This window comes from Phacochoerus africanus, chromosome 6 (assembly GCF_016906955.1).
Source record: "Phacochoerus africanus isolate WHEZ1 chromosome 6, ROS_Pafr_v1, whole genome shotgun sequence".
NCBI classification, from domain to species: Eukaryota; Metazoa; Chordata; class Mammalia; order Artiodactyla; family Suidae; genus Phacochoerus; species Phacochoerus africanus.
Genome location: NC_062549.1, coordinates 99,429,485 through 99,453,355, shown reverse-complemented (window position 1 = coordinate 99,453,355; position 23,871 = coordinate 99,429,485). Strand labels below are relative to the sequence as shown.

The window sequence follows — 23,871 nt, the reverse complement described above, 5'->3', positions numbered from 1 at the left end:
TTAGATAAGTCCAGATAGGCCAATATCCTATACAGGTTATATCAGGCTCAATTACTATCTATTGCTCCCCAGAGCTCCTTTCCCAGCATTCTTACTAGAGCTATTAAAACATAAAACGGAGCCAGCCATTTGTAAAAGTAGTACACCATCACAGACAAACAGGCTGGATCTTAGCTCCTTTAACACCTCTGGGGTTTTTAACCAAAGGCAACTGAGTTCCTTCCTAGGTCCTTCCTGCCTAGTTAATCAAACATTTAGTTTGCATTCTAGTTCCATTCTATATTCCAACCATACTCCTCTCCCTTCCCCTTTTCTTCCCATCTCTCCTCAACTCCACCCCCAGTCCCCTCTGTACTGAGCTGCTCATCATTCATGAGATGAGCAAGGCCTTTCCAGAGCTCCCTGCCATTGCACATATAGCTAGAATGCTTCAGCCTCCTCTTGACCTGCAGAATCCTCTGCATCCTTCCAGCTTCCAGCCAGTTATTACTTCTTCTTTCATGAAGCTTCCCTATTCCCACACACAGCCTCAGTGCACCTACATCTCTTTGTTCATATCCTGGAGATAGCATTTAAGTACTCCGTCCTTTACTTTGACCTTGGTCTCATATCCTTTCTGTGAACACTTCAAAGGAGAGACCATGTCGTCTTTACCTTTATCCCTTCTACCTGGCTCCTGATAGGGTAATTAAGTGGTTTTTGCATAAATAAATAAAACTGTACCTTTTTTTCACCTGCAGCATATGGAAGTTACCAGGGTCGGGGTCGAATCAGAGCTGCAGCTACTGGCCTTTGCCACAGCCATAGCAATGCTGAGTCCAAGCCACATCTGCAATCTACTGAGTGAGGCCAGGGATCGAACCTGCAGCCTCACAGATGCTAAGTTGGGTTCTTAACCCACTGAGCCACAATGGGAACTCCAAAACTATATTTATAGAATTAGGATCTTTTTTCTAAAATATTTCTCTTTAGTCAACAAACCACTCTCCAAATGCCATCTATAAACAGTAGACTGTGGTCTTTTATATTATAAAAGCTATAATAGGCATTCCCACTGTAGCACAGAGGGTTGAGAATCTGACTGCAGTGGCTCTGGTTGCTGTGGAGGTTCTGGTTCCATCCCTGGCCTGGTGCAGTGGATTAAAGGATCCGGCACTGCCACAGCTGCGGCATAGGTCACAGCTGCCCCTCAAACTCAACCCCTGGCCTGGGAACTTCCACATGCCATGGTGCCCATTAAAAAAAAAAAATAGAAGTTTGACAATTAAATAAAAATACACGCTACCATAATAGAGTTGTGACAACAAATGAGAATAAATGTACAGAGCCTGGAACCTGAGAGGTCCAAATCCTGGATTAGGAGGCAGAATAGCTTAACGTTAAGAGTCCAAATTCTGCAGCCTGACTCTATGGGTTTTTTTGTTGTTGTTTGTTTGTTTGTTTGTTTTACCAGATCTGTGACCATGAGCAAACTGCCTAACCTCTAAGGGTCTCTGCTTCCTCAGTGATAAATCAAGAGTAATAACAATAGCTACTTCCTGGACTTGCTGCAAGAATTTTAAAAGTTTAGAAATGTAAACCCTTTAGAATAGTACCTGGCACCAACAAAGCAGGGATATCTCAAAAATTCTTCAAATGAATTTGCCATTTCAGAAGTAAACACTGTGTTTATCCTATGACCTAGCAATTCCACTCCTGGATAAACACCAGACAAAATCAATGTTTACATCCAAAAAGCATGTACAAGAATGTAGTATATTCCTATACTGCAATACCCCACAGCAATAAAAATTAACAAATTACTGCCACACACATGGATGAATCTCATAGACAATGCTGAGCAAAGACAAACACAAATGTATTCATACTATGTGATTCTATTTATAAGAAGTTCAAAAAACAGGTAACACTAATCTATGGTGCTAAAGGTTAGAATGATTACCTGTAGCAGGCTGGTAATGACTCCTCTGGGTGCTAGAAATTTTCTGTGTCTTGATATGGGTGTACTCGCATGTAAATGTAAGCTGTACATTTAAGAATTGTATATTTCTTGTGTGTAAAGTATACATCAATAAGCACAAATTAATTTTTTAATGAATAAATACTGAGGTAATCATCATAGGAAAAAGGATGAATACTTTTTTGGGCATCCTTTTTTTGTTTTTGTTTTTTTGACCATGCCCACAGCATACAGAAGTTCCCAGGCCAGAGGTCAAACCCACACCACAGCAGCGACCCCCAGCCACTTCGGTGACTGTGCCAGATCCTTAACCTGATGCACCACAAGAGGACACTTTGTTGGGTATCTTAATCCTCACATTACAGATTAGTGTTTATTGTTTTTTAATTACACCATAATCTCTAAGTGCTTAAAGCCTCTAAGAGTCTCAATCTGTCCATGAGAAACCTTCACTAAATAGTAGCTATTGTTATGACAATGTTTTTTTAGAAACAAAGACACTGAGTTTGCCCTATGGAACTTGCGGTTTACAAAGCTTTCATTTATTTTTGCAGCAGCAATAATAATAGTGGGAATAATAATGATGTTGGCCGTCTCTATTCATACTCTAGTTCACTTATCCATCCAATACTTTTTTTTTTTTAGGGACACACCCACGGCACATGGAGGTTCCCAGCTAGGGTTCCAATCGGAGCTGCAGTTTACAGCTGCTGGCCTACACCACAGCTGCAGCAACATCATATTGGAGCCGCGTCTGTGACCTACACCACAGCTCATGGCAACTCCAGATCCTTGACCCACTGAGTGAGGCCAGGGATCGAACCTGCAACCTCATGGTTCCTAGTCAGATTCATTTCTGCTGCGCCATGACGGGAACTCCATCCAATACATTTTTATTGAACACCCAAGTATGCCAACAATGGGCTTGGCATAACACATCTGGAATGTAGTAAACACATTTCCACTGGCCACATCTCTCTTTCCATATGGTTAGTTCTCGCTAGTCATTCATATCTCAGTTTAAATGTCGCCTCCACAGCAAGACCTTCTCTACTACAGCCTCCTACCATCACCACCACTGTCACTGGATTAGCAAATTACAAGGCCCTAACCAAAAACAAGTCCTATAGATTCCATCTCCTTAACAGCATGCTAATCCATTTACTTCTCTCTAGCCCATCTCCTGCCTTCACTCAGATTACCGGTCACCAGACTACTGCCAAAGGCTTTTCTACTCTTCTCCCTACTTCCACTCCCCCACTCCCCTGATATATTCTTCACACACTAGCCAGTGATTTTCTAATAGAAAATCTGATTCTTTTTTCACTATATACCTTTTCCCAGATGATTTCACTCCCCTCACCCACTTCCCCATATATCCCCTTCTCATTTCATCTTCAGCAACTCTTGCTTCAGATATACTTCTCAGATGCTAAAATTAGTAGACAAAAGCTTAAGGAGAAACAGAACATTACAAAGACTAAAAGTATCTCCTAAACCACAAATGGAAAAAGAATAATCTTACAATGGAGGAACCAGAGAGATACCATCTTAATCAATTTTTCAGAATTATCACTAACAATAGGATAAATCTAAGTATATGCCACTATATGGTTCAGTGAGAAGGACTCAATATCGCTTCTGCAGTATTCCTGCCAATGTATATCCTAAATCTGAATCAGAGGGAAACATTAAATAAACCCAAATTGAGGGATAGTCAACAAATTAAATGGTCTGTACTCCTCAAATATGTCAAAGTCATGAAAGACAAAGAGTAAGAAAGGATTTCAAATTAATGAAAACCAAAAATACATAACAATTGAATATAGCATATGAACCTAGATTTGATGCTGACCCAGAATTTTTTTTTTCATTTTATACAAAGGACATTTACTAGGACAATTCACAAGTTTTGAGTAAGATCTGTAGATTATAGTACTGTATTGGTGTTAATTCCCAGAATTTGACAATTATGTTGTGGTTATGTGACAGAATGTCCTTTTTTGTTTTGGGTTTTTTTTTATTATTCATATATGTTAGCAAATATATGTTTACTAAATATATGTTAGAGTTCTTCAGAGAAACAGAACAATAGGATATATATGGAGAGAGCAAGAAAGAGCAAACGAGAGAGAGGGAGAAAGAATAAGGAATTGGCTCACCGTGATAATGGAGGCTGACAGGTCCTGAGATCTGCAGATTGAGTCTGCAAGCTGGAGAGCTGATGGTCGTTTCAGTTCAAGTTTGAAGGCTTGAGAACCAAGAGAATGAATGCTGTAGTTCCAGCCAAAGGCTGGCAGGCTGGAGACCCAGGAAGAGCCAGTGTTTCAGTTCGATCCTGAAGGCAGGAAAAAAGCCAATGTCCCAGTTCAAGTCAGGCAAGAAAGAACTCCCTCTTTCAGGGAGGGTTAGCCTTTTTGTTCTATTCAGGTCTTAAATTGATTGGATGAGACCCTGCCACAATAGGGAAGGCAATCTGCTTTGTTCAGTTTATGTATTTATTTATTTATTTTTATGGCTGCACATGGGACATAGGACAGTTCCTCCATCAGGGAATTGAATCCAAGCCGCATCTGAGATCTACACTGCTGCCGCTGCAGGTCCTTTAACGCAGTGCACCAGGCAGAAGATCTAACCACAGCAACCCGAGCCACTGCAGTTGGATTCTTCACCCACTGTGCCATAGCACAAACTCCAGTCTATCCAAAAACACCATCACAGAATCACCCAGAATAATGTTTGACCAGATATCTGGGCACACTGTGGCCCAGTCACACTGACAAATAAAATTAACCATCATAGGTAGTTAGAGGTAAATGGGCTTTATCTCTGAAACTTAAACAGTTCAAGAAAAAATTACATAGATAGATATATAAAAAGAAATAAAGCCAACATGATAAAATGTTAATATTTGGATAATCTGGATGTCAAGGTGAGGGATACACAAGATTCATTTGTGCTATTTTTGTAATTTCTATAACTCTGAAAGCACTTAAGATAAAGTTAAACACTAAAAACACACACACATAGACTCATGTATCCAACATGCCGTCTCTTCTTGGATGTCAGAAAGACACTTCCAACTCAAGTCCAAAACAGAAGTGGGCACCTAATCTTCCCTTTCCCACCCTTCCAAACCTGATCTTCTTTCAAAATTCTATATCTTAGAGAAGAAATGCCATCTATCCAGCTGCACAAACCTGATAGTTATCGTTCACAGTTTCCCTCCCATATCTAACTTGTTACCATATCCTGTGGGTTTTACCCTCCTAATATATATTTGTAGCCACAATTTCTTTCCATCTCCACCACTGCCACCACCACCTGGGTCCAAGTCATCATCATCTCCCACCTAGACTGCTACACTAACCTCCCAATTGTCTCCCTGCTTGCACTCTTATCTCCTCTACAATTCTCCACACTGCAGCCAGAGATTGTTGCAAAGAACATATTTATTTTATTTTTGTCTTTTTAGGGCCACACCCGCAGCATATGGAAGTTCCCAAGCTAGGAGTTGAATCAGAGTTGTAGCTGCCAGCCTACACCACAGCCACAGCAACGCTGGATCCAAGCCACGTCTGCAACCCACACCACAGTTCATGGCAACGCTGGATCCTTAACCCACTGAGCAAGGTCATGGAGCGAACCTGTGTCCTCATGGATATTAGTCAGGTTCATTACTGCTGAGCCATAACAGGAACTCCCAAAATACATATTTAAAGATGACTAAGTGCAATGCATGATCCTTGATTGGCTTTTGAAAAAATAGTTACAAAATACACTAATGAGACAACTGGGGATATTTGTATATTAGATAATTAGATAATAGATAATACAATAATTAGATAATAATTAGATAAAACTGTATTATTAGATAATTGTATATTAGATAATAAAATTGTAAAAATAGTAAATGTCTTAGGTGTGGTAATGGTATTGTGGGTATGTAGGAAAATATCCTTGTCTTAGGCAATATATGCTAAAGTATATAGCAATGAAATGTAAAGAGTTTTGCAACTCTCAAATGGTTCAGCAAAAATGATAACAATTTTTATTTTTATTATATACACACAAAGAGAGATCGAAAAGCAAGTCTGGCAAAACATTGTCAGTAAATCTAAGCAAAGGATAAATGGGGTGCATATTGTACAACCTTGCAGTTGACATTATGTTAAAATTTTTAAGTGTGATAAGGGTATTGTGTTTATATTGATATACAGAAGAATATCCTTGTTCTTAGGAGATATGTATTGGAGTACCTGGAGGTGAAATGTCATGCCATCTGCAACTTATTTTCAAATAAAGTATATAAACACATTTTTAAGTATATAGATACACATAAATAACTTAGGAGTTCTCTTATGGTACAGCAGGTTAAGGATCTGGCATCATTGCAGCCACCATTCGAGTGGCTACTGTGGCATGGATTGGATAACTGGCCCAGGAACTTCCAGGTGCCAAGGGTGTAGCAAAAAACAAAAACAAAAACAAAACCCTTAAATATAAATGTATATATGTACAAGCATATAATATATACACATGTAAAAAATGGTGAAAGGTAGAGGATATTTCTTTATACTATTCAACTTTTCTGCAGGTTTGAAATTTTTCAAAATTAGAAGTTGGAGGAATTCCCTAGCGGCACAGTGGGTTAAGGATCCAGCATTGTCGCTACTGTGGCTCTAGTAGCTGCTGTGGGGCAGGTTCCATCTCTAGTCTGGGAATTTCTGATGCAGTCCAAAAAAAAAAAAAGTATGGAGAAATCTAAAATACAGACTGAATTGACAAATTACATGTCATCTGGGAAAAATCTTATCCTGTTAGTATCCCTGTTTTTATTGTATTTATTTATTTTTTGTCTTTTGTCTTTTTAGGGCTGCACCTGCGGCATATGGAGGTTCCCAGTCTAGGGATCTAATCGGAGCTGTAGCCGCCGGCCTACACCCCAGCCACAGCAACGCTAGATCTTTAACCCACTGAGTGAGGCTAAGGATCGAACCCGAAACCTCATGGTTCCTAGTCGGTTAGTTTCCGCTGCGCCACGTCAGGAGCTCCCCTGTTTAAAGCCTTCCCTGGCTTCCACAGCTCCTAGGATAAAGGCAAAACTACCTCAGGAAGCCTACAAGGCTCAGCATGATTTCCTGCCTCTTCCCCCCACAGGCCTACACACTCCCTCAGCTTCCCATCACCATCATCTTGGCCCCGTGGGGTCCAACCATACCTAACTACACCCAAAGGAACACCTCCACCCCCACCCCCACCCCCATCCCACCAAAGTTCTTTCTCCTCTAGGCCTTTGCGCGTGCAGCTACCACCCTATGAAGAATTGAGAAAGGGGTTTTGTGTCTCTTCTAAACTCTTCCTCTAAGTTTCCTCTGCTCCCCCAAGCCTCGACAATATGCCGCTCTAGCATCCTGTTCTTGGCCTTATTACAGCCCTTGGCACATGGCATTACAACTGTCCGCTAACTTGTCCATCTTCTCCAGTGTTTCATCAACTGCCCGAGGACAGACAGGGCCTGTCTTACCTCTCCACCCTCCGGGACTGGTCCGATGCAAAATAATTATGTATTCAATAAATGAAATAGACTTCCACAATATATGGAAAATAAAGATGTTGGGCTAGCTGTCTACAAGACCTATTGGAAATAAAATGAATCGAAAAATCTCAATCCCAATTGCTCAGGAATTTCCGTTTTCTTTGCAATTCCTCGGGTTCACAACCTTTGACGACCTCACAAATCCGGCGAAGTAGAGACTACAGTTCCCAGAAGCCCTCGGGGCATCGAAGAGCACCTGCCGGGTATCGCGTAGCGGAGACTGCATTTCCCAGCGTGCCTCAGGACGCGAGATTTGCTTTTGGCTCTGACCCTCAGCCGTTCCTTCCGGGAGTCGGAACTGCGGTAGTCAAGCCTGAGTGCAAGGTAGAAAGGGCCCAGCCTGGGGTTCAGAGGGGACACAGAGACACTGCTCAACCAAAAGCCCAGAGTTGCACATACCCTACTCTTGCAACCTCCATCTTATTCTTTGCGAATCACCTTAGTAAAGAACGTGCCTCACTTCTGGCCCTGTGTACTCTACAGTCGCCCATTCGCTGCCCAAGGCGGGAGGCCAGATTTCCCCCACGTCACACTGAGGAAAGGGGCGGTGGCTCCCGTTTCACTGTCCGGCGGGGCGGCGGGCTCCCGGCGGGATAGTTGAGAGACTGATCTCTCACCAAGCGAGAGGCCCTGATCCCTCATTGCTCCTGTCCTTGTCTCTGCTTTAGCCGATGCTGAGTGGGCAGCTGGTCGGACGCCTGTTCTCCATGGCCGGGCGCGTCTGTCTGTCCCGGAGCAGCACGGGAGCAGGGACCATCGGTCCCGTCGAGGCCGCCATTCGCATGAAGCTGGAACAGGCCCTGAACCCCGAGGTGCTGGAGCTGCGTAATGAGAGCGGTGGCCACGCAGTCCCACCAGGCAGTGAGACGCATTTCCGCGTGGCTGTGGTGAGCTCTCGCTTCGAGGGATTGAGCCCCCTACAACGGCATCGGCTGGTCCACACGGCGCTGTCCGAAGAGCTGGCTGGGCCGGTCCATGCCCTGGCCATACAGGCGCGGACCCCTGCCCAGTGGAGAGAGAACCCTCAACTGGACACGAGCCCCCCTTGCCTGGGCGGGAGCAAGAAAACTCGAGGAACTCCCTGAGTCTTGAGAGAGGGAGGACGAGGAGCCAAATGGGTTGGGTGAGAATAAACTATTGGGGCCTTCTTCCCTTCAATATCTGTAAGAGATGAGGACCCTGGGCCCCATTCAACTGGCATATACTTATTCTCTGGAGACAGCAATTCATTTCACATCAAGGCTAACCCAAGGAAAGAGTAGAATCTCTCGCTACAGCTCTTGGCCTGGACCATTCAGGAAAATGTTTTGTGCTAAATTGTGACTAAGGAACCACCAGACCTTATGAGTTGCAGATAATTCTGTACATTAAAAGAGAAATTATCATATGAAGTGAATTGCTGTGTTATTAATGGCCTTTTGAGTCAGTGCTACAGATGTTCTTGGGAGGAGAAAGATACTTGAGGCCTAGGGTAGTCAGGAAGGGATTCATTAAACCAGAAAGGAGAGGACAGTTGTTGCAGGTAGGGGGAAGAGCCCAAGCAAAAGCATAGAAGCTGGACTGGACAGAGAGTGACAAGACAGCAGCTATAGATACATTTGAACTTCAGACTTGGGGAATGTTTGGCTTTCTAACAACCTATTCTTTTCCAAAAGGATTACATTTCTTTGTGGAAAAAAATTTTTTTTTTTAAATATCACTAAAGCAGTGAAAAGATGATAACCTAGGAAATGAGTATAGAAGATGGAAAAAACTTTATGTGGCCTTTTTTCATATGAGCCTTCCAAATGTCTTATTTCTGAAGAGAACTCAAGTAATGTCTAGATATGCAACTTTGTAATGATCTCATGTGGAGATGAAAAGTACTAGAGAAAAAGCTTGATTAAGGTGTATGGACTGTTTCTGGCTGGAATTTAGGATGCATCTGGTTGGACAGTAGGGAGTCATTGCAGAGTTTTAAGGAAAGGCATGCTAAACAGCATTTGGGAGCAGATTGATCTGACAGTGATATATAAGTGAGTTGGCATAGGAGATTGGAGGCACAGAAATCAACCAGTGGTGAAGATGGAACCCTGACCTAGTGGTCAGCTGTGGAAGTGGAAAGGAAGGAGTTAATTTGAGAGTTCCCATTAACAAAAGAAAAGAAAAAAATGGAAAATGGATTTCCCACTGTGGCTCAGCACATTAAGGACCTGATGAAGTCTCTCAGGATGCGGGTTCAATCCCTGGCCTCACTCAGTGGGTTAAGGATCCAGCGTTGCAGCAAGCTGCAGCATAGGTCAAAGATGTAGCTTGGATTTGGCGTTGCTGTGGCTGTGGAGAAGGCCAGCAGCTGCAGCTCCAATTTGGCCCCTGGCCTGGGAACTTCCATATGCCACAGGAAAAGAAAAATAAGCAAAAGACTTGATTAGACTAGAAATGGACTAGAGCGAGAGGAGGGCCAGTTGTATCCCCCCAGGCAGTGGTTTTCAGTTGCCTCACAGATATGAATTCCCAAGGGAGCTTGTTTAAAATGTGGATTCTAGGTCATCTCTCTTCCAAAAAAGGATTCAGATTCCACCAAGTTGAGAATGGAATCTAGAATCTATATTTTTAAATGACACAAGATAATTTGAGGAAAGTTGGTTCTATTCTCAAAAATATTATTCTAAGTTTTTGTTCTCATATCTGGAGTTTTTAGATTTCTTAAAATTTATTTTTAAAAATATTTGGAGTTCCCATCGTGGCTCACTGGGTTAAGAACCTGACATAGTATCCAAGAGGATGAGGGTTTGATTCCTAGCCTGGCTCAGTTAAGGGTCTGGCGTTGCTGAAAGCTGTGGCGTAGGTCACAGGTCACAGATGCGGCTTGGATCTGGCATTGCTGTGGCATAGACCAGCAGCTGCAGCTCCAATTCAACCCCTAGCCCAGGAATATGCATATGCCTTGGGTGTGGACCTTATAAAAAAACCATTATTGTGGCAAAAACTCTTAATGTGAAATCCACCTTCCTAACAAAACTGTAAGTGTACAATGATATTATCATTGACTATAAGAACGAGGTCATATAGCAATCTCTAGAGCTTACTTATCTTGCTTAATTGAAATTTCCTGTCTTTGACTGGTAATTCTCTATTTTCTTCTCCCCCTACCCCTGTCAACCAACATTCTACTCTGATTGTATGAATTTGACTATTTTAGATAACTCATATGAGAGGAGTCATGCAGCAGTTATTTGTCTTTCTGTGACTGGCTTATTTCACTTTAGTGTAATATTGTCATGGCTTATCCATGTTGTCAGATATTGGAGAATTTCCTTCTTTTTCAAGGCTGACCAGTATTTCTTCGTATGTATATACTATATTTTCTTTATTCATTTGTCACTGGACATTTAGGGTATTTCCACATCCTGGCTACTGTGAATAATGCTGTAGTGAACACGACAGTGCTAATACCTCTCCAAGATCCTGATTTCAATTATTTTGGATAAATCCCCAGAAGTAGGATTGTTAAATCATGGTAGTTTTAGTTTTAGTTTGGGGGGTTTGTTTTTTTGGGAGGGGGGGTTGGCGGAGGTTTTTTTGGTTTTTTTTTTTTTTTTTTTTCCTGGCTGCACCTGAGGCACACAAAATTTCCTGGGCCAGGGATCAAACTCACGCCACAGCAGCAACCCAAGCTGCGGCAGTGACAATGCTAGATCCTTAACCTACTGTGCCACAAGGGAACTTCTCTAGTTTTAATTTTTTGAGGAACCTTTACATTCTTTACCAGGGTAGCTGCACCATTTTGCATTCCCAGCATCAATGTACAAGGGTTACAATTTCTCCGTATCTTTGCCAACACTTTTTTTTTTGCTATTTCTTTGGGCCGCTCCCACGGCATATGGAGGTTCCCAGGCTAGGGGTCGAATCGGAGCTGTAGCCACCGGCCTACGCCAGAGCCACAGCAACGCTGGATCCGAGCCGCGTCTGCAACCTACACCACAGCTCAGGGCAACGCCAGATCGTTAACCCACTGAGCAAGGGCAGGGACCGAACCCGCAACCTCATGGTTCCTAATCGGATTCGTTAACCACTGCGCCACGACGGGAACTCCCTGCCAACACTTTTTGTTCGTTTTTGTTTCTTTGATAATAGCTATCCTGACAGGCGTGAAGGGATATCTCACTGTGGTTTTCATTTGCACTTCCCTGATGATTAGTAACATTGAGCATTTTTTCAGAAGTACCTATCGGCCACTGTATGTCTTCTTTGGAAAAAAGTCTGTACAAGTCCTTAGCCCATCTTTTAATCAGGTTATTAGTTTTGGGTATTTTTTTTCTTTTTGCTTTTGAGTTATAGGTTACCACAAGTTTTCGATTCTGAGAGACTAAGGGGACACCCAATCTGTAGAAGCAGAAAGGTCAGAATAGAAAGGCCAACCTAGGAAGTAAATATGATGCATCATGTTATTCTGGCCTTCAGTTTGGAGGGAGAGGAGTTGTTTTTCCATCTCACCGTCTTCCCCTCCCAGGACCATCTCATGATGCAGAACAGAGTTGGATAGAGATGGAGGCAAAGAAGCAAACATAGATATTTTGGATTTTAAGGATTTGTTTCCTTTTTATTTTTCATCAATATCTTCATTTTGTTTTTCACATCAACAGAGTTGGGTGTAGGGTTCCCCAGGAGGGTAAGGGAGATGGGTGGGCCCCTCCAGGGGGGTGCAGGGGAGAGAGCTGCGTCCAGTAAGTGAAGGGTGAGGAAAGAGGGCACACACTCGTACACTGGGCACTGGAGGAGAAGGCAGTCCTTTGAGCACAGACACCAAACAGTTAAACAGTCACCACCTGGTTCAGTGTTACAAAATGGGAGTGACCACAGGGTGGGGACACCAGACGCAGCATGAGGAGGGGGAATTTGGATTTTCTTTTGTTGTTGTTGTTTTCACTTTTTTCCTTTTAACTTTTTTTTTTAAACATTTACAAATAGCTAAAAACTACAACACATCACAGCTACAGTGGGGGGAAAGGGGCACCAAAGAAAGCAGCCACATGGAGTAGGGTGGGGCAGGGGCAGCTTAACCTTCAGGGGCTTATCCTGTGGAAAGGGTGAAATGGAGAAACTGAGGCTTCTGGTCCCTGCATTAGGGGTCCCTGGCTTACTGCCTAACCTCTTCCCACTTTAGAGGAGTTGCTGGGAAGGCCCCCGGTTCCTGCCCCTGCCCCAGCTCCTTGTGCTTTTTGATCTGCTGGTTTGACCCTATGCCTGGTCCCTTTCCCTCCCCTGCTTCCCCACCTGTGAGGGACAGGTTGGGGGTGGGAGGGCTGCTATGCTGATCCTGCCTGTGCTATAGTGGGTAGAGCCTCTCACTCAAGAGGAGGCCTGTGCTTCTTGAGAGAAGGGGAAGAGGTGGACCTGGTCAGGTGACCTCCATCTCCCTAGACTGTGGGACTCTCATCCCAGCCCGGCCTAGGGCTCCTCCCATCCAGGCCCGGCACAGAAACAAGATTAGGGGAGGTACTATGGGAGGCAGGGTTGCGTGTGAGTCCACTGAAATGACTCGTGGCTTGTATTTTGGGACAGTATTTTAGGTTTGTATATAATGACACCCCTACCCCACGGCACATACACACACACACCTAAGTGTACACACATTCGCACACACACTCCTGCTGAGCTGCCTCAGAATATATAAATAAATAAGAATTAGAAAGCTAATATCATAGAATTCAGGCTTCTTACTTGTACCCTAGACTGAAGGGGAAGTGGAGGCCAGGGGGCTGAGGTTTATTGCTACTCCCCCAGCATCCAACAGGTGTGAGAGGGCACCGTAGGCCCTTCCAACCGTAAGAAGTTCTTTTGGTCCATGGTCTACACCAAGCCCCAGCTCCCAACATAACCACGTGCCTATAGTTTCACTAGGACCCAGGCAGAAGGAATGAGGGGGGAGGCAGGAAGCCTGTTCTAGAGCCCCAGAAGCCAGGAAGAGCCAGGGCCACTCACTAACACTGGAGGAGAAGGTGGGGCCAAGCCTTCTCTTGTGCAAAGTCGAGGGAAGTAGGAGGAGGGGAGTAGAGCTGGACCCCAAAACTAGAATGGAGGAGCCTTCCCTGGAGTCCCTGCCCATGGGGCACACATATGCATACACACACATACACACGCGCGTGTGCACGCGCACACACACACACACGCATGGCTGAGACACCAGACATGGGGGGTGGGGGCAGGGGGGGTGAGAGCTTTGGGGGCCAGAATGGCAGGGCAGGGAAGGGGAGGAAGGGGTTGTCGGTATCACAGTGTGCCTGCCACCCCTGAAGCCCCAGAGACTCCCTCACTGCAGCACCTGCCCCCGGGTCTCAGGCAGCTTCAAGGCCAGAGAACTACCAAGGGCAAGGGCAGCTGAGGCAAAGAGGATGGGGGCAGCCTTGGTGATTCCCACAAAGGATGTGAAGATGCTGATCCCCAGCACAGCTGCCAGCTTACACAGGGCATTCAGGAAGCCGAAGGCGGTGGTCCTGCTCAGGAGTTCCCCAGCACAGCACGCAGCACAGAGGGGCCCAGCCCAGGAGGGAGACAAAGAAGAGGCAGGGGAGGGTTTAAAGGGGAAGAGTGGGGAGGTGGGAAAGTGGAGAGACAGCAGGCAGTGTCCATGAGGGAGAGGAAGGACGGAAAGATCAGAGAGATGAGGGGTGCACATCAGGGAATGTGGACAAGTTGGGAGGCGAGGGGGAAGAGATACCAAAGCATTAGGTTCGCAGTTAAGACTTCAAGGGGTAAATACATAAGCTACCAGCTTCTAGAGGAGAAACTTAAGGGGAATGTGTACCCTCTTACCCCTGAAGATGCCGTTCCCAATCAGCCCCCTTCCTCCGCCTTTTTTTGCCCTGCCCCCACCACACGCCAACTACCTCTTGTCGGAGGGGTAGAGTTCAACAGTCAACACGTCCAGCGCGTTCCAGGATGCAATGCTGACCCCCCCAAAAAGGCAGAGCAGAGCAATCATGGCTGACTCGCTGTTTCCAAAAGACAGGAAGAAGCAGGAGACGCAGGACATCACACTGGAGCCAGCTGGAGCAAGGGAAGGAGAAAGCAGTGTGAACCTGGCCACGACAAAAACCACCAGCACTGAGGGGAGCCCAGGATGACTCTTTTGCCAAGGTACCCCAAAGGAAAGCTTTTCACTCATCCCCAACCTCCCTCATGATTGTCTTTTTATTAACATCAGTACCAACCACTTCTTCAGTAGCAGCCGTGGACCAAGCAACTTGATGGTTTAAACTCACTGCTAATCTGTCAGCCTCATGAGACAGGTGCTAGCATCACCCTCATGTTGCAGACAGCTGGGCTCAGAGAGGTACAGTAACTTGCCTAAGGTAGGTGGTAGAGCTGAGACTCCAAACCCATGACCTCAAAGCCTGTGCCCCTAACTTGCTATTCTGCCTCCTTCCGGCCCCCAGAGGAACTTCCCTGCCAGGCACCACCCCATCCTGCAGCCACCCCTAAGCTGAAGACATGAGAGACAGAACCTTCTCTGGCTAAAAGCTCTTCCACAGGCTACGGTGAGAAGCCAGTTGGCAGCCTTCCCCTCCCTGCCACCCCCAATCAGTTCTTACACATCACCCCCCAGCCTCTCCCTCTTACCAAGCATTCGGAGCCTGCCAATCTTGTCCATGAGCAGGGCAGACACGATGTTCCCAGGAAGCACAGCCAGCGTCCCCAGGAAGCTGACGAAATAGACCATGTAGGCGCCTTCACCTGTCCCAGTCACGTCCAGTGGGCAGCCCTCCTTGTTGTGCAGGAATGTGCTGTTCACCAGACGGCTGTTCACAAACTTGTACTCAAACAGGTCTGGGGGGAAGGCCAAGGTGACAGTCATGGCAGATGTGAGAGGGAGGCTGCCACTGCTTATGCTCAGGTCTCTGCCTTTGTGGGCTTTAGCAGGGACGGCTCAAAGCCATTCAGGGCACTCATGGCAAAGCATCAAATAACATCACAATAGGAACCAGGACTCTTTACAGCACAGAGTGACCATAGGGCTGTGGTCAAGTGAAACACTGTGACAGGCTGTTCCTAAGTTTTCTCGATAACAGTGTCTGCTTCTTTCTTGTTCATTCCTTTTGTCTGCTCTAGCTGCCTGCCTATAAGCAGTAACAGTGCCACGAGTTTAGGAAAAATTACTGAGCAAAATATTAAAAACCATTAAAGTCCTATCCATTATTTTTTCCTGAAGGGTGGGAAAGCTCACCCACTACTCCACTGAGAAGTGGGGAACCTCAGTCTAGCTCACAAAACCAGCATCTCATGTGCATATAGTTTGAGAATCACTGTTGAAAAAATGGATTAAGGCACTGGCTCCCTTTTTCTCCACAAAATATCCCTTTTGTTGTTTTTCTTTTTCCCAAGGGCTCTGTTTTGAATGATTTTTGCTCTCCTCAAAAGTGCATTAATATTACCACACTGCGTTGTTTCAATTCCAGCCAAAGGCAAAGAAACTTGATGTTTTTGTCAGATGTTTTGTCAGATGTCAGGTGGTAGCTAAGAGGGCCCATATCACCTCCAAGGCCCCAGAGAGCTCAGCTTGAGACCCTGAACTAGGGAATGAAGAAGGTTCCATCTCCCTTCAGACCAAGGCCCACCCAACCCTTTGGTCTGACAGCCACTGGCCGCTCCGGTGTTATAGAACGCTTACCAGTGTTATAAAACACGGTGTTGATGAAGGTGCAGTTGCGGAAGAAAGTGTTGCTGGATGTGACATCCTCAAAATAACACTCCTCAAACAGGGAGTCCTCAAAGGACACTGACTTCAGACGCAGCCCGATGAACCTGTGAGGCCAGGATGCTGTGAGCACTTCCCCTTCATCCCTATGCCCTCCTCCACACCCACTCCCTTAGGGAAGTAATGGGAAGCTGCAGCAGTATGGAGAACCACCAGACTTTGCCCCCAAACACCTTATCTCAGAACCCCCAGGCCCACAAAAGAGGCAAGGGCTAGAAGGGACAGAAAGAGTGAAGTGTAAAGGTCCTACTTGTCATTGAAGTACTGTCCCCCTCGGTGGATCTGGTTCTCCAGGGTGAAGTTAAAAGTCACATGCTCTACACGCTCCCCAGGGAACACTTTAGTGCGGGCTGCGTAGTCTACCGCTTGGAGATGGCGGATCATGTCGGGAAACCAGACAGTCAGGCCATAGTAGCTGACGAGTCAAGGGCAAGGGCATCAGACAGAGTTCAAGGATTAGAACCACACAAGCCAGAAGCAGAGGGGAATAGAGGAGTCAGCCCATGAACCAGGCTCGCCTCCCCAGCCTCATCTCTCATCTCATCTCATCTTTCACCAACTGCTATGGTTCTGGGGGACTTTAGCTGCTTCCAACCCTCTCACTACACTCTTTTTTTTTTTTTAATTTATTTTATTTTTTGTCTTTTTAGGGCCGCACCCGTGGCATTTGGAGGTTCCCAGGCTAGGGGTCTAATCGGAGCTGTTGCCGCCGGCCGGCGCCACAGCCACAGCAATGCCAGATCCGAGCCTTGTCTGCAACCTACACCACAGCTCAGGGCAATGCCAGATCCCTAACCCACTGAGCGAGGCCAGGGATTGAACCCACAACCTCGTGGTTCCTAGTCAGATTCGTTTCTGCTGCGCCACGACGGGAACTCCTCACCACACTCTTTATTGCCTGCCAGGCATTTGCTCTTCCCTCTGTTTAAAACAGTCTCCCCATCCCACCCGCAGCCTGTCTAATACCTGTTCATCCTTCAGCACTTAGATCTGGGCTGGGAAGCCCACTCATGGGCTCCTGGAGCACTTCCCCCACCCTGGCACTCATCACACAACTTTAGAGCTAGTTTTGTCTCTAGCTCTCTGACCAAAATGTAAACTCTGTGAAGCCTGGGACCACATCTGTTGCATCCCGGCCAAGTATCCAGCACAGAATAGAAACTTAATACTGTTCAGTCTGTAATATAAGTTTGTTGGATTGATCAGTGAAGCAGAGGAGCCAGGTGGAGGGTCAGGGATCTAGACAGCACCTTCCCTCATTATTCAATCCCTTCATTTCCACTTTCTTCATCTCTCTCTCAACCCACAAACCATCACATCCAGCACAGACCACCTGCCCCCCACACCTCCTCACCTGAACGACATGGTGAACCACACACCCATCATCATCAGAGTAATACGTCGATATTCTGGACCAAAACAGGAGAGAAAATTCCCCCAAACCTAGGTGGGGGAGAGCAAAGTCAGACAGTGGCTGCTAGAAGTAGTTTTAGCACCTACAGATCCCTGTTTTCTGCCCTATCACCTCCCTTCAGTTCATGCATCACACCCACACCCAGGCTCAAGCCCCACTTTCTTCTCCATCTCTCCCACTCCCTTCTCTCTCTCCACCATCCCCCATTACCTGCCCTCCCAGGCTCAAGGCCCGGACCCCCCATCGCTGATACCAGGTCCCTGTGTCTGATTGGATCTCAATCAACTCATCTTCTTGATGAATTGTCTTAATGTGGGTTACCTGGGATCAAGAGAAGGAATGAGCAGTCACACAGCCTGTATTTTCCACCCCTCTCAGGTACCTCAGTTTCTCCTACAGCAGCCAGATAGGAGGCAGGGGCACAGATGATACCCCAAGAGATCTCACTGAGGGAGAATGTGGCTGGAGTTGCCTAGGAAGGTGGAGGATTGGCCGGGGGGAGGAGTGTCCAGAGAGGGGCTACGTGGGGGCTTGGGCTGCAGGGGCTTGGAGGGTCAAGGGGGAGGACTGTGACTTACCGAGAAGACTCGCTCAGGATGCCCCTTGGCTCGCATGTTGGTATCATGAACCTGCTTCAGCACCATCCAGGCTTCATCATGCTTCCCATTCTAGAGCCACAGACAAAACCCCCACATCCAGGTTAGCCCCTCCCGACCCAAGGTTAGAGACCCCCTCCCTCCAAGGTGCCTTCTGGAATCACAGGACACAAAAAGGCTCCTACCACCAACCCCTGACCTATGGGCACATCCATCATCCACTCTGAAAGAGCCAGAGCAGGAGTATAGCAAGATATCATCAGATATGGGCAGGAATGTGGGGCGAGGAGGGGGTTTAGGGTCCTAACACAGGTCCTAGGGATCCCCTGGTACAATGGAAGAGAAAACAGAAAACAAGGGAAATGATGATGGAATGGGGGGAGTCAAGAGTGTAGTCACAGAAGGGGCAGCATCCTAACCCTGCTGGACCAAGATAGAGTTGGAAGCGGGAGGAGGAGGCAGCAGGATCTTCTCTTGAACTGTAAAGTCAGGACCAGGGCCAAGACCGCTGCCTACAAAACGGTAAGCCACCTGTGGTTGAGCAGGTCCCCTGGTTTCTCCACCCACGGAAATCCTCTGAAGAGACATTCCAAGACAAAGGAAGCAAGATAGAGTCCCCCAGAGCCTGGACCCTGAGAGTAAGGAAGGCAGCCACATGGGACCAAGCCAATCTCAGCGGGTGTCTGAACACAGGAGCCCCTGCTGCCCTACCCCCAGCCCAGTCGCAGCCCAACCCTAACCCCATTCACCTCCAGGAAGAAACGGGGGCTCTCAGGCTGTGTGGTCAGAGCCCCAATGGCAAAGACAGAAGGAAAGGCGCAGACGAGGACAAAGACCCTCCAGCTGTGGAACTGGTAAGCGGACCCCATCTGAAAGCTCCACCCTGGCAGGGACAGAGTCACAGAATCAGCAGAGAGGCCAGAGGCTGGAGGGTCCCACCACAGGGAGCACAGGAGAGGGGGGAGAGTGTGGGTTGCACTCCCTGGGGGCTGCTCACCATAGTGGGGGATGATGGCCCAGGCCATAGCAGCTGCGTACACGCCACCAATCATCCAAAACATGCAGAGCCAGCTCAAATGCTCCCCGCGTTTCTCCTGCGCCAGAAACTCCGAGAAATAGGAGAAGACGATAGGGATGGAGCCTCCAATCCTGGAGGGCAGTGCAAGAATTCGGCATCGGAAAATGGCCATATTCCCCATCCCCTGCCCCAGTGCTCTGGATCCCCACGTCCCTCTCATCTTTCGGACTTTTTAAGGAGACTCCCTCACCACCAGCCATCAAGCACCCATCCTTGGAATTCAGGGAAACAGGCAGGCAGCGCTTAGGGAATGGGAAGGAAAAAACACTGAACCTTGAAAATGACTACAGAGTTGGAAGGGAGGGAAGATAATTATGGAAAAGAGGGGAAATCCCCAAAAGAAAAAAGCAAAGAGGAGTCTGAGGGCACATATAAGGGAGCAGGCCTGAAAAGAGCTTGGAGTTAAGGCAGAGAGTGCATGCAAGCAGCTGAGGAAGTGGAGGAGTTGGGCGGGTCCAGGCTTTAGCGTTCTGGCATATGTGGGTATTAGCAAGGTCTGTTGTTGAATGCAGGAAATCTGTAAACTCTAGGAAGGGGGTAACTCAAGGGTCTACAGGTGCCCAGGGATGAGGCTGAGACCCACTAGGCCTCTTTCACGGAGCCAGGCTCAGAATGGAATTAGGGGATAGGGTAGAGTACTCAGGAGTGAACCAGACGGACTGGCATGCTGGACAGGCAGTAGACAGGAATTCATTCATTCAACTCACACATATGTGACGTGCATCTGATGTGTCTGGCACTATGCTGGGCCCTAGAGATATAACAGTGACCGAGGCACAATCCTGCCCTCCAGGGGCTTAGGAGGTGGACACTCACCCAACCCCAGAGAGGAGGCGGCAGAAGAGGAAAGTGCCATAACCCTGGACGAAAGATGAGAAAAAGGCGAAGACGCTGTTGACTGAGAGTGAGATGAGCAGACACTGTCTTCGACCCAGACGATCAGCCAGACCTCCCCAGAGGAAGGCTCCCACCATCATGCCCAGGTAGACAATGAGGCCTAGAAGGAGGGAAACAGAGGCAGAAGGGGTATTAGCAGACACTTCAGTTCTACTACTTGCTGAGCATTAAATGACCTGAAACTGCTGCAGAACGTCTGGAGGATCCAAAGGACTTTTGGAGATGAGAGCAAGTGAGAGAAGATGAATTGAGTGAGCAACGACAGAAGGCCATCTCTGCAGGCCAGGGGTTCAAAGGCAGGGCTGCAGGCATGGGAGAGCCATGGAATTCTCCCTTCTTTCCCTCCCATTCCTTCTTGCTCACTCTCACTTCTGTCTTACTCACAAAAACGACACCCCCATCTCTGGCTTGCTTGCAATGAGGAATGGATCTGCCTAGATTCCCAGATCCTTCCCTCCTCTATCCTCTCTGTCTTGATACCTTCAAAGCAGCAGGATGAGAAAGAGGCTCTATTCCTTCAATCTTCCCAGGAAATCCCACACACCAAATCCATCCTTTAGGCCTTCCAGCTCCAAACCTTCTGGTCCTAAAACTACCTTGTTTCTTAGTTCCTTCATAAAATCAGAGTTGAAATTGATCTTAAAAGTCATCTACTCCAAACCCTGTGTTTTACCCATGCCCAGACCAAGCCACAGGGAGAAGGGAACTGCCCAAGATCTCATGGCAACTTGGTGGCAGAGCAAGATCTGATCATTTCTGAGTGAATCCAATGGATTTCCTCCCTCTGGGTCCCCATCAGGAAGGACCATTAGAGACCACTCACTAGCCCCTGAATACTCCCAAGGTTAACCAAGAGCAAGTGTGACCAGTTTTTCTGGCTGAAGGCCCAGGATTCTTTCCCTCTCCCCACCACCCCACACTGACTCTCCTCATTTAAACTAAGGAGTTTGGATCCTGACTTCTTATTTCCCTCTAAAGGGAAAAGGATCAGGATAACAAGAGGGAAGCCTCTGAAAAAACATTAAATGGGGACCCATCCCACCATGGCCGCCACCTGCAGAACTAAGCAGACCACCACCCAACCACTTGCCCAAGCCCGTCTTGCACAAGCACCCTCATCATGACCAACCCCCAGAGGAGGGTGTGTTTGGGGAGACAGTGTATAGAGGAACCCTGAGCCCTCTGGGGGCATCTTGGGAGCAGGGTCCTCAGGATTCCAGTGGTGAGGACAGGAGCAATTCTTGGGAACAGGAACATCTCCAGAATTTGGGGCAGGATGGGGCTGGAGTGCCCCTCAATGTGTCTTACCCAGCATGCCTTTGTTGGAGTCAGACAGGCACATGTCCTTCTCAGCACTGGGCAGCACGAAACCCACCACAAAGACCTCGACACCATCAGCCATCAGCGCCAGACCAAGCACGAAATAGAGTGTCCACTGGAAGCGGCCATGGCCACACTCCCGTAGGATAGCTTCATACTGCTGAGCTAGTTCTTCCCGTTCTTTCCGCCGCTGTGCCTCTCCCCGCCCCCCAGGGGGGCCCTCTCCATCACCCAAGCCTCCCCTCACTCCAGCCAGGGGTGCCCCATCTGCCATCCGCTCGCCTTTGCCCCCAGACTCTGCTCGGGGGATGCCCTGATATTCCCCCTCATAGATCTCATCATCCTCATCATGGCCCTCAGTGGCATCACTAGAAGCGCCACCTTCCTCTTCATCCTGGGCCCCTTCCCCTCGGTAATAGCCATCAGCAGGGGCAGGGAAGTCATCATCATCCTCCTCCTCCTCAAAGCGGGAGTAGGATCTCCGGGAATATTCATCCTGGACTCTGTCCAGGCCCTTCACCACCTTCTTGGCTGCATGCTTCTTAACTTCCTTGGCAATGTCCTTGGCCCCACGGATGAAAGCTGCCCGGTCTCTGAAGCCCTCTTCCATGATGGGGCTTTGGGAATGTTTCACCGGATCTCCTCCACTCCTTATTCAGATTTTGCTCAGTGACTCGTGGAGTTGGAAAGACCCCTTCCCCAAGTTACTTAGATGAAGTGTGTTCAAGTATCTTTGTGCACAGAATAGGGGAAAATAGGACCTGGCCAGTGAGTGTTTAGGAGGGGAAGGGAGGCAGAGGATCTCTGGCCCACACCCAGTTCAGTTGGGTGCATTGGGAAGGGAGAGGGAGAGCAGGGGCACAGGAAGGGGAGGGGGAGCCAGGTGCAGGGGAGGGGGAGGCAAGCTGGGGATCCAGAATAACTCAGAAGAGGCTGCTACTTCTCTTCCAGGAGCCTCTGGAGATCTAGAAAAAATAAAGAAAAAAGGTTGTGAGGTCTAAGACATTGAAGAAGACCAATATAGAGCTCCTGCCAACCCAGAGCCCCACCTGGGCCATGTGGTGCAGAGGTGGTCTCCTGGCCTCAAGCCCCACTCAGGAAAAAGGGATTATTATCTGGGCCTACTGTGGTCCATTCAGTAAAAGCCCCCTGACTTTGACCTTGGAGACTAGACCCATGGGCTTCGTTCCAAAGTCACAGTCACCTACCCAGAGCCCTTCTCCTGATCCCTTGCCCCACCTCAAGATCAGATCAGATTTCCCACCAATCTGCCAAGTACAAAGAGGAAATGGAGAAACCAGAACTCCCTACTCTAGTCTTGTCTGGCTTTCTTACTGGGGGCAGAGCTTGGATAGAATGTGCAAAAGGAACACTGAGTCCTCCAACCTGTTGTGTTTAGCCCACTGATGGCATCTGAAGATGGGGCTTCCACAGCGCTGCCCTCAGCTTCCATGTTTATGGGCTTCACAAGGAGGGGCCTTCTCCTGACATAGCTCCGTGGGTGAAAGCCCAGCTTCCAGAGTCAGTCTTGGATTTGACTTCCTTCTTTAGCACTTCCTTGCTAAGTGGCCATGGGCATGTCTCTGAGCCTCCAAGCCTTAGCTTCTTCTTATTTAAGAAGGGGAAGGTAAGGATTAAATGATATAATTTGTATAAGCTTTTTACCATAGTATCTGGCACATAAAAATGGATGAATAAATATTAGTTATTACTCTTTGTGGTGATAATAATGTAGTGAGATGCCCTCTACTCCCTCACAAGACCCCAGAACAAAAGCCACCTGTGGATGCTCTTTAGGGTAAGCAGCAGCAAGGGACACTGGCAAGGAGAAAGCTGGTTTGATTCAGAACACATGATGGTTGGAGTTCCTGTCGTGACGCAGCAGAAACAAATCTGACTAGGAACCATGAGTTCGTGGGTTCGATCCCTGGCCTCATTCAATGGGTTAAGGATCAGGTGTTGCTGTGAACTGTGGCGTAGGCCGGCAGCTATAGCTCCGATTAGACCCCTAGCCTGGGAACCTCCATATGCCGTGGGTGCGGCCCTAAAAAAGACAAAAAACAAACAAACAAACAAACAAGACACCTGATGTTTATATGACCTAAATTGAAGTCCCAGCTCTGCCATTTATTTACTAACTGATCTTGGGCAGGTTACTTAAATTCTCTAAGCTTCAGGATCTTTATAGGTATTTATTTATTATTTTATTTCATTTTATTTTATTTTATTTTTTATTTTTTTGCTTTTAAGGGCCGCACCTGCAGCATATG

General features: G+C 47.2%; 2 protein-coding genes across 2 annotated transcripts; one reads left to right on the top strand and one right to left on the bottom strand.

The window, feature by feature from the left end:
• The first annotated feature begins 7,779 nt into the window (after positions 1 to 7,779).
• Positions 7,780 to 8,946, top strand: BOLA1 (bolA family member 1). Its single transcript, XM_047784783.1, has 2 exons — positions 7,780 to 7,883; positions 8,228 to 8,946. Exon 2 carries the CDS (start codon positions 8,231 to 8,233, stop codon positions 8,642 to 8,644), a length of 414 nt encoding a protein of 137 aa, XP_047640739.1. The 5' UTR covers positions 7,780 to 7,883; positions 8,228 to 8,230; the 3' UTR covers positions 8,645 to 8,946.
• A 3,174-nt stretch (positions 8,947 to 12,120) lies between these two features.
• Positions 12,121 to 22,566, bottom strand: SV2A (synaptic vesicle glycoprotein 2A). The gene is made up of 12 exons (XM_047784782.1): positions 21,590 to 22,566; positions 20,201 to 20,381; positions 19,304 to 19,455; positions 19,056 to 19,189; positions 18,289 to 18,378; positions 17,921 to 18,031; positions 17,651 to 17,739; positions 16,547 to 16,711; positions 16,210 to 16,343; positions 15,162 to 15,368; positions 14,429 to 14,588; positions 12,121 to 14,035 (listed from the first exon to the last, which is right to left on the bottom strand). The coding sequence occupies exons 1-12, from the start codon at positions 22,209 to 22,211 to the stop codon at positions 13,852 to 13,854; spliced, it is 2,229 nt and encodes a 742-aa protein (XP_047640738.1). The 5' UTR covers positions 22,212 to 22,566; the 3' UTR covers positions 12,121 to 13,851.
• Between the last annotated feature and the right edge of the window lie 1,305 nt (positions 22,567 to 23,871).

Coding starts and splice junctions, on each gene's coding strand:
- BOLA1 (XM_047784783.1), top strand. CDS start 8,231: ATGCTGAGTGGGCAGCTGGTCGGACGCCTGTTCTCCATGGCCGGGCGC.
- SV2A (XM_047784782.1), bottom strand. CDS start 22,211: ATGGAAGAGGGCTTCAGAGACCGGGCAGCTTTCATCCGTGGGGCCAAG. Junction 19,456..20,200: donor CGCCTCCTCTCTGGGGTTGG/GTGAGTGTCCAC, acceptor ACTGCCCTCCAG/GATTGGAGGCTCCATCCCTA. Junction 18,379..19,055: donor GCCCCCGTTTCTTCCTGGAG/GTGAATGGGGTT, acceptor CTGTGGCTCTAG/AATGGGAAGCATGATGAAGC.